This window comes from Penaeus vannamei, chromosome 3 (assembly GCF_042767895.1).
Source record: "Penaeus vannamei isolate JL-2024 chromosome 3, ASM4276789v1, whole genome shotgun sequence".
Classification (NCBI taxonomy): Eukaryota; Metazoa; Arthropoda; class Malacostraca; order Decapoda; family Penaeidae; genus Penaeus; species Penaeus vannamei.
This window is the reverse complement of record NC_091551.1, coordinates 121,245-131,244: the sequence shown is the minus strand read 5'-3', so window position 1 is coordinate 131,244 and position 10,000 is coordinate 121,245. Positions and strand designations below refer to the sequence as shown.

The window sequence follows — 10,000 nt, the reverse complement described above, 5'->3', positions numbered from 1 at the left end:
CCAGCTCCAGAATGCCGGATTCTTCCAGACTAACTCTTAGCAGCCTTGGCATGGCTCCCTCTGACCCCGAACCCCGCCCATTCCTAGCGCCGCTTCGCCCGCGTCCCTCGCGTCCCTCCAGCTGCCGCTTCCTTGCGTCCCTCCAGCTGCCACTTCCTTGATTTCTACATGTCCTTAGTTATTCCTCTCTATCTGTCTTTTCTTTCGTTATATCTCCTCGCCTCTTTTTTCTTTTTTCTCTTTTCCCTTTCCATTTTCTCCACCTTCTTCCCTTCTCTATCTTCAGTGTATTCCCTACTAAGTAACTGCCTTCTCTCCATTTTCTCTTCTTCTTTTCTATCTTTCTCATTTATTCCCTACTTTCTATCCCCCATCCATTTCTTGCTTCCCTTTCTCTCTATTTTCTGCTTCTCTCCTTCGTCTCCTCTCTATCTCTCTTTCTTGCTAGTCTTCTTCATTTCCTTTTCTTCTATCTCATCTTTCATCTCCTCTCTGTCTTTCCCCTTTTCTTCTCCGTCTCTCATCTTTTCTCTCTTTCCGTCTTTCATCTTATCTCTCTCTCTATCTTTATTGATCCCTCTCTCTTCCTTCTTCTCCTCTCTATCTTCTAGGCAGTCCTCACTTCCCAGGCCATTAGCCTCCACTTCTATTTTCTCTCTCTCTCCTTTTCCTCAGTCTTTCAATCGTCCTCTCTTTCCTTTCTCTTTCCTTCGCCACTAACCACCGCCTCCTTCCTCTTTCTATTTTCCTTTCTTCTTCTTGTCATCTCTATCTCTCTTTCCTGATAGACACTTTTTTTTCTTTTCTCCTCCTTTCTATCTCCCTACTTCCTAGGCCACTAACTGCCCCCCCCCCTTTTCTCTCTCTCTCTCTGTTCGCCCTTTTCCTCCCTCTTTCACATTTTCTGTCTTTCCATTCCATTCCCTTCGCTTTCCTTTTCTTTCTATATATATCCCCTTTCCCTCCGTCTTTTATCCTTTCTCTCTTCCCATTCTCTTTTCTTTCGCCACCAGCCGCCACCTCCCATTTCTCCCTCTTTCTTTCCCCTTTTCTTTTTTTTTTCCCTATTCCCTCTTTTCATTCCATTTCCTACGCTTCCCTTTTCTCTCTCTCTCTATTTTCCATTTTAATCCGTATATCATCTGTTCTCTCTTTTCCTTCTCTTTCCTCCGCCTAACTTCTCTCTCTCTCTCCATTTCCCCTTTACTTCCGTCTTTACCACTCCCACCTTTTATCTCTTTCCATTTCATTCCCACCGCCTCCCTTCTCTCTCTGTCTCTCTATTCCCCCTCTCCTCCCCTTGGCTTCCCCCACCACTGACCGCCGCCTCCTCTCCCCTTCAGAAAGTGAACCTGCAGGTGACCGTCGTGGACTACGACCGCATCGGCACGTCAGAGCCCATCGGCCGGTGCGTCCTGGGCATGAACGCCTCGGGCACGGAGCTGCGCCACTGGTCGGACATGCTGGCATCGCCCCGGAGGCCCATCGCCCAGTGGCACACCCTGAAGGACCCCGAGGAGGCCGACGCCATCCTGAACCTCAAGTAAAAGGTCAGCGGGATTCCGAAGGTCCAGGGAAGGCCTCGGCCAGTTCGGAAGGTCTTTGTTATTTTCTTTTTCAAGTACGGAGTTAAAAAGAAAAAAAAAAAAAAGTTTGAGTGATTCGTTGGTTCAGTTCTTTGTCTTTAAAAAGTTCAAACTAATTTTAAAGTTAGTGAGATTTTTAAAGGGCCGTTGTGATTTAGGCTATTTATATATATTCTTGATATACATGAAATATATTTCAAAATGATGATAAATATACCTTAAGTTATGATGATAAATCACACAGTCATAGATACTTGAAGTAGTCTTCAGTATGCCTAATATGCATGAATGATGAGTTAGTGTGGACAAAACGGACAAAATAATCATAATGGTAGCAATAATAACGAAGATAATAATAACTATAGTGGTTAAAATAAAGTTCCTTTTTCTGGTGCTATCACCTCATTTTCTTCGACTATCACTTCTCATTTTCTGTGGGTATCATGTAAAATTTTCCGTGGCTAACACATCCCAATTTCTGTAACCATCCTATCCCATTTTCTGTTGCATTCAGACTCAGGGAGTCTATCATCCACACATCCCGTTTTCTCTCACACCGTCACCCGTTTTCCTTGTTCCAGGGCAGACTCCTCCATTCCGAAGAGCGCAAGATGACCCTCCAACCTTCCGCCACGATTTCCGAAGCGATGACATGAATCCAAGAAATTACGACCAAAGCGTCTAGTCAGTAGTTGTGCGAACCGTACACGATGCTTCAGATAAACAGGATAACTTCCCTTTCAATCAGTGTTAAAAACAGAGAAACGCAGAATGCCGCTTTTGATATCATCCAGTGAGGATGAGCAGCTCTTCTTCTTTTTGTTGTTGTCTTTTCCTCTTTTTTTATTGCATGAAAACATCACATACATCTGAATAAAATAGGTAGATAGGACTTTCATTCTAACGTGCAGCCGATTTCTTCAAAGCATGAGGTGAGGAAGCATCATTTAGTAAGGTTGGTACGTCAAGATGGCAAGTGGTCATCTTCACAAAGTACAGTGATTCAGGATATATATAATTAATAGTAAGCGGAACATAAATGTATGTGCATATATACATACATTCATATTTATGTGTATACTCACTGGGGTGTGACAATGCAGCTGTTTTGCGATATATCTTAAAAAAAAAAAAAAAAAAAATCAGTGTGTCGATTTAACTCCATTCCCTGTGGCAAAACTTGTCCGACTTGTAATGTACAACAAAAAACAAAACGAGGTAAGAAGAATAAAGAAAGAACTCTCACAAAACAAATCAAAGTCTTCAGCAGCTCGTCTATCATCTTCAAGTTGGCCTTGGCTGGGTCTCCACTGGTTCCAAAAGAGGTTGCGCGTGCCCCAAACCTAGGCAAACTTGACGTGGGCACAGCAAACCCAAGACCAACGCACCTGACTTGGGCATCCCAACCTAAAGAGATTAAAAGCGCGAACTGAGATACCTTTTGTTCCAACTGCTGGAAGTAAGAGAGTCCGGAGGGAGGGTCACACAGGCGAGTGGACGGACGACCTCCTCCCAGCGGCCCAAGCGGTGGAACCCGGAGAGCTCCAGCTGAGTTCTTACACACCCTCTGCCTTGCTAGACATACCTGACGGAGGCACACTTACCTATCTCCTTTCCGCACTCCAGAGACTCCCCTCCCCCACTCACATCCTCATATGGTAAGGAGATGAAAGAAAGAAAAAGAGAGTTAAGAGGAAAATACACCGAGACAAGCGGCGCCTTGTCGACACATGATGGGGCCGGTGCTGCTGCGCAAGTCGACTCGCACCTGTTTAAGATTCTGCTCTCCTGGGCGAAGCGTCTTCCCCTCAGAGGCCACACCACCTGCAGGAGGAGGAGTCTCGCCAGCGCGACGTGTTCCTTGGACCCGAGCGAGGCCGTGCGTGCGCAAGGCCCCGCTACCTTTGTGAGGTCATCGTGGGGTCTTTTCTACGGAAGCGGCAAAGCCATTTTGTTAATTAGTGGAGATAGTTGATGTTGTTGTTGTTTATTTTTTTTTTCAGTTTTCACTTTTGAGTAGTCGATTTTCTCCTTGATGCATAAGCCTTTTCTGGCGGTGCATCCTGGCTTCAACCAAAGAATACGATTAAGAAGGGATCTATTAAAAACTGACATAACGGGATAAGGTGGGGCTTTATCGTAGCTAGTTAGTGAGGACGAACTTTGTCTGGTCCAGTCAAAGTTTGCCCCCAAGAATTTGATATTTAAACAAATTTAAACTTATTTCTGGTCTACATTCGCCTTAGGAAAAGGGAACATTATCACTGTAAAATGTTCTATATAGGGTAGATAAAGAGATTTACCCAAACATAGGCAGCAGTACATCTATAATGACTATAATGAATGTATGGACATCATCATGCTAGCGAAGAATAAACAGAATTCAGTCCTCTTTCGTTTGCAAGTTAGCATTTGCAGTAGTGTTTTAGTTAGGCTTTCATAATCTTTGAGTAGAGAGAATCACTCATTCCTTTTATATGTCAGCTATGTTTTGGAGAGTAAATGTTTATATCACGGGACATGTAGCTGTACTGATCTTCACATATATAAATATTAAGCAGTGTCCTATTATATACATTATATACATCAGTGTACAGGTAGGTAAGTCTACTTATACATATTCTTCTTTAGCTCCCGACATAATAGCTATGGCTGAAAGAATATACCTTTTTCATGATTTCTCATGTCTCTCCTGAACTGTTCTGGGACAGCCGTGGATTCCTGGTGCCATATGGAATTATTATTTACATGTTCATTGTTTGAGCCTATTAAGGGTCATACTCCTCTGATAGTGTATGTTTTATCAACCCCCCTCCCCCCTGTGATTCGTTGGGTCATTATTACTACTGTTGAGACTTTGAACTAGTAATTTGATAGGAACTATCGAAAAAAATATATAAAATAGTTTGTAAAAAGTGTGAAAATAGCATGGAGTGGGATATCCCCCATCTTTGTATAGTATGAGTCCCGCACACTCCCCTTAGGATACAAGTATTAGGACTTATCAGGCCTTTTTTCATTTTGGATTCCGGTCGTCTAAACTTCTGCCCAAAACTAAAAAACAAGAAAACGTTTATTTGCGATTAGAGAAAAAGCTGAAAATAAATCACAACGGTTACACATGCCACAATTGGCCTAATGCGTCCTGATCACCCACCAACGTCTAGGAGACTGCAAAGACCCGACGGCGTGGATGCCTTTGATTGGTTATATAATATTTGAAATTGTTCATGACATGTCGCGCGGCCATTGGTTCCCTGCAATCTCTCAGTCTTGGGTTGTGGCCCCCTATTGGTCAAGTGTGGGGCCGCCAAGCTCTGTGTTGTTAATATTATGTGCCGATCATTTCATATCAGATGGGGACAGGGTCTGGAAGTGCAAAAAATAATAATAATGATAATAAAAAAAAAAAAAAAAAATACACACAAAAAATTGTTTTAGAAAATACTTTTAAAAATAGAGATAAAAAAGGTCCACATCCATCGCCTCATTTAGCTTCACAGTAGACAAATCCTGCGGTCGAGTTCAGTGCTGGAATCTGTCACATTTTGCCCGCATGGTTTGAGTCTCTCCCCCAAACGGACTAAAACACACAAGTGAATTTCTAAAACGAAGGAAGGACAAAGAAAGTGGGAGAAGACAAGATTATGGAGTAATTATCGTCTCTTTGCCTCCACCCGTGGTCAAAGAAGTAACAGTCATATTCATCACAAAAGGAGAACGTATAGCCTGAATGAAGAGGGCTCGATGAACCTATGTTACCGATTATTTATGATAATTATCATTTAGGATAATCTGTCATCCAAGTACTAAAACACATGAAACAAAGGCTCATGTTGGAGGATGGCATTCGTGTCAAAACATTATCAGGGACTCCATCGAGCTTTCCAACGGGACGCCATCCTTTGACCCGACCCTACGCAACCACCTTCCCCTCTCTGCCCCCGCCCAACCCTTCTTCACCTCATATAGATATATATATATATACACACACACATCTACTTTTGCTTTGTGTCTTTTTTCTCTTCATCGGTTGTGTCTCTTTGTCTTTCGATCCCCTTCAAGTGCAACAAATAGGAAAGATCCTCTTTGCCAAATTGACCACGCCCCCTTTCTCGATGTTTCAACCAATCCCGTGTCGTTTTGGGCGCGTCGCCTCTCTCTTTACCCTTTTTCCATCTATCACTCTTCGACCATCTCCCTCTCTTCGACCGTTCCTACCAACACGTGCCGTTGTGAAATCATCACTACTCTTTTTGTTTATATTCTTCCTATTCCCACTGTTTCCACTCCTCTGCTAATTTCTCACTCGACTGCAAACGGAGCTAACATTTTCCCCCGTTTCTCTGTCACGCTTTTGACCCCATTTACCCTAGTGAATTCTTGAGCTTCTTTCATGACGTGCCGTCTGTCAAATCGTTGTCTGTTCCCGAGGATGTATTTTCTCCCTCTCTCTCTCCTTTCACTCCATAAAACCTCTTTGTTATTCGCCAACGCTTGGGAGACGAGAAGTAAGCTTGAGGAAACAAAGATCGCCAGTTAGAATGATAAGAATAGTGATAATTAAAAAAAAGCAATGAAAATAATTCTTGATTAGATTTTCCACCATAAATATAAATGAAATTGAGGATACACACGTCCATCAGGCATAATACTTCTTTCCGGGATCAAATCAGGGATCTATATCTTCGCGAATTGACAAAAGAAAGTGTACAAAGGGCATTCGAGTCTCCTATAGTAGCTGCGCTCTTTTTAGAATCATCTATACTATTTATTCGGGGCAGTTACATCACAGGGTTGGATCCTCTCTATGTTCGGGGGGAGATATTTACATCGGATGTTTGTTGAGCTCTTTGCGTAGCCTCTGCGTGATGGAGCATCGTTTATCTTTTATCATACTCTAGACTAGTAGATTTGGCACACTTGAATTCGCTGTAGATATGTATAATTTTCTCTTCTTTATCCCCCCTTCCTCTTCCTCCTTCTCATTCTCCTTCCTTGGAGTGTTTTATTTCATCATCATGTTATATTTTGTCACAGAGCCACCAATGTAAGATAGGTCACGAGATTAGCAATTTTGATCTTTCAAGGCGTACCTTAGGGTCCAAATTCACTAGTCACGTCACAGGATGTACGACCCTATCCCCCCTACGTCTGGTTCGGCCTATACCCGTCTCCCACTCCTTATTAAATAAATAACTAAAAAAAAAAAAAATATCCGCTCGATCATTTTCCTCAATCCGGTTCGAGTCCTGGCTTCTACCGTGATTACATATATATAAATATTTCTCCTTTTTATTTTTTGAACGTGCTGATCATAGAGTATTTTGATTAAGTGTTTAGGTGACCCTCTGCGGCAAGTAATGAAAGCGCCTCTCACTGTAGATAACAAACCGTCACAGGTAGAAACGAGAACACTTTTTGCTAGCACTGATTTTGAGCAGAATCCGTGACTCGGCCTGGATTGAGAAGGAGGTTTGTGCGGGGTATGTGTCATGTGAATGGTTGTACGTACAAGTATGTAAATTTTGTGCTCATGTGATGAATGCATCATTATTAATATATTAAAATCATGAAAACGGTCATGAATGCCTCAAACTCATCAGCCTGATCATTTCTTGATTGATAGAGAGAAAAAAGTCAAGAGAAACCAAAAGTAACAACATATACATATATATGCATAAATCGATTATACATAAAAAAAAGTTTCCAAACCGATCCCGTTATTATCATCAAACGTTTCGAGGAAGAATCAGCTGGTAGACTGCGGCATTGATGCGTGTATACAGAAACAGATTCTACATAACAGTTCTGCAAAAAACAACTACCTACAGGGCATTTGCTCGACCGCCAACCGCAGCCGCATCCCATGGATCTCGGAGTCCACCTGTGTGTTGCTCGTAGGTTGGGATCGTCAACAGAAACTTGGATAAAAGTGTTGTTTGTTTAGATATGTTACAGATGGATTAGGCAAGTAAAATGACTTATTACAAAGTCACGAGACCTAACCTGGAATTGTGTAAAAAGATTAGATATAACGAACAATAAAACATATGAAAATAAGAGTGTATGGATTTTCTATCCTTCTCGGTATCCTTTCACACGCCCCCCCCCCCCGAAAAAAAGAGTGAATTACTTTTTTCATATATTAACTAAACACAATTAAAATATTGAATTCTGTTCATGATGGCGATGGCTTGTGCTACCAGTGATTATGATGGAAATAATAATAATGATTTAATGATGATGACAACAGGAATGCTAGTGATGTTGTTTTGTAGAAATAATAAGAATAACATCGATCACAAGAATAAGAATAAGATTATTAATCATAATAACAGCAATGATTATAATGACTAACACTAAATCTCAAACAAAGAGCAAAAATTATGACGATGATAAGAAAGAGACTAATAAGATAAAATAACAAAAATAGAAAGGTTAAGAAAGATAAGCTTTAGAAGATAATTTACGCCATCCTGTGCACAGTTTAAACGGATGTGTCCCGTGTCGAAATGATTGTCGTAATAAGCCTAACTCGCTGGGAGTGAGAGCGAATAGGGAGAGAGGAATGGATGACATGTATAGGAAGATATGTAGAAAGGGATGGGGACAGAGAGAGGGAGAGATGGTTAGATAGATAGATAGACAATATAGATATTATAAAGATAAAAATAGATGTTGAAACAGGCGTACAAACTAACAGAGAAAGAGATACACAGAGTAACAGAGACAGACTTAGAAAGGGTGAGAGCGAAGAGAGGGGATAAAGAGAGAGAGAGATGGGGGAAGAGGGTGATGGATAGATAGAGAGAGAGATGGGAGAGAGAGAGATGGGGGGAAGAGAGAGAGACAGATGGGGGGAGAGAGAGAGAGAGAGAGAGAGAGAGAGAGAGAGAGAGAGAGAGAGAGAGAGAGAGAGAGAGACAGAGAGAGAGAGGGGGGAAGAGAGAGAGACAGATGGGGGGAAGAGAGAGAGAGAGATGGGGGAAGAGAGAGAGAGAGAGAGAGAGAGAGAGAGAGAGAGAGAGAGAGAGAGAGAGAGAGAGAGAGAGAGAGAGAGAGAGAGAGAGAGAGAGAGAGAGAGAGAGAGAGATAAGGGTGATGGAGAGAGAGAGAGAGGGTGATGGAGAAAGAGAGAGAGAGAGAGAGAGAAAGAGAAAGAGAGAAAGAGACAGAGAGAGAGAGAGAGAGAGAGAGAGAGAGAGAGAGAGAGAGAGAGAGAGAGAGAGAGAGAGAGAGAGAGAGAGGGGGTGAGAGAGAGAGAGAGAGAGATAGATGATAGATAGATAGATAGATAGATAGAGAGAGAGAGAGAGAGAGAGAGAGAGAGAGAGAGACAGACAGAAAGAGAGAGGGAGAAGCGAGAGAGAGAGAGAGAGAGAGAGAGAGAGAGAGAGAGAGGAGAGAGAGAGAGAGAGAGAGAGAGAGAGAGAGAGAGAGAGAGAGAGAGAGAGAGAGAGAGAGGGGGGAGTGAGAGAGATAGATAGACAGATGAATGAATAGATAGAGAGAGAGAGAGAGAGAGAGAGAGAGAGAGAGAGGGAGAGAGAGAGAGAGAGAGAGAGAGAGAGAGAGAGAGAGAGAGAGAGAGAGAGAGAGAGAGAGAGAGAGAGAGAGAGAGAGAGAGAGAGAGAGAGAAGAGAGAGAGAGAGAGAGAGAGAGAGAGAGAGAGAGAGAGAGAGAGAGAGAGAGAGGGAGAGAGAGAGAGAGAGAGAGAGAGAGAGAGAGAGAGAGAGAGAGAGAGAGGGAGGGAGAGGGAGAGAGAGAGAGAGAGAGAGAGAGAGAGAGAGAGAGAGAGAGAGAGAGAGAGAGAGAGAGAGAGAGAGAGGGAGGGAGGGAGAGAGGGAGAGAGAGAGAGAGAGAGAGAGAGAGAGAGAGAGAGAGAGAGAGATGGAGGAGAGAGAGAGAGAGAGAGAGAGAGAGAGAGAGAGAGAGAGAGAGAGAGAGAGAGAGAGGGAGAGAGAGAGAGGAGAGAGAGAGAGAGAGAGAGAGAGAGAGAGAGAGAGAGAGAGAGAGGAGGAGAGAGAGAGAGAGAGAGAGAGAGAGAGAGAGAGAGAGAGAGAGAGAGAGAGGAGAGAGAGAGAGAGAGAGAGAGAGAGAGAGAAGATAGCGAGAGAGAGAGAGAGAGAAAATGAGAGAAAGAGAGAGAGAGGGGGAGAGAGAGAGGGAGAGAGAGAGAGAGAGAGAGAGAGAGAGAGAGAGAGGGAGAGAGAGAGAGAGAGAGAGAGAGAGAGAGAGAGAGAGAGAGAGAGAGAGAGAGAGAGAGAGAGAGAGAGAGAGAGAGAGAGAGAGAGAGAGAGAGAGAGAGAGAGAGAGAGAGAGAGAGAGAGAGAGAGAGAGAGAGAGAGAGAGAGAGAGAGAGAGAGAGAGAGAGAGAGAGAGAGAGAGAGAGAGAGAGAGAGAGAGAAAAG

The 10,000-nt window shown here is 43.0% G+C and overlaps 1 protein-coding gene across 20 annotated transcripts in view; it reads left to right on the top strand.

Moving 5' to 3' along the window:
• The window catches only part of Syt1 (Synaptotagmin 1), a 129,132-nt gene extending 121,481 nt beyond the window's left edge, over positions 1-7,651 (top strand). For 19 of the 20 annotated variants that reach the window (XM_070139202.1, XM_070139159.1, XM_070139194.1 and 16 more), the window contains 2 exons: positions 1,344-1,550; positions 2,168-7,651. In XM_070139202.1, the coding sequence (XP_069995303.1) occupies positions 1,344-1,547 (204 nt within the window). In that variant the 3' untranslated portion in view covers positions 1,548-1,550; positions 2,168-7,651. The remainder of the gene's footprint in view (positions 1-1,343; positions 1,551-2,167) is intronic. The other variant, XM_070139150.1, reaches the window with a different exon arrangement.
• Positions 7,652-10,000: the final 2,349 nt, after the last annotated feature.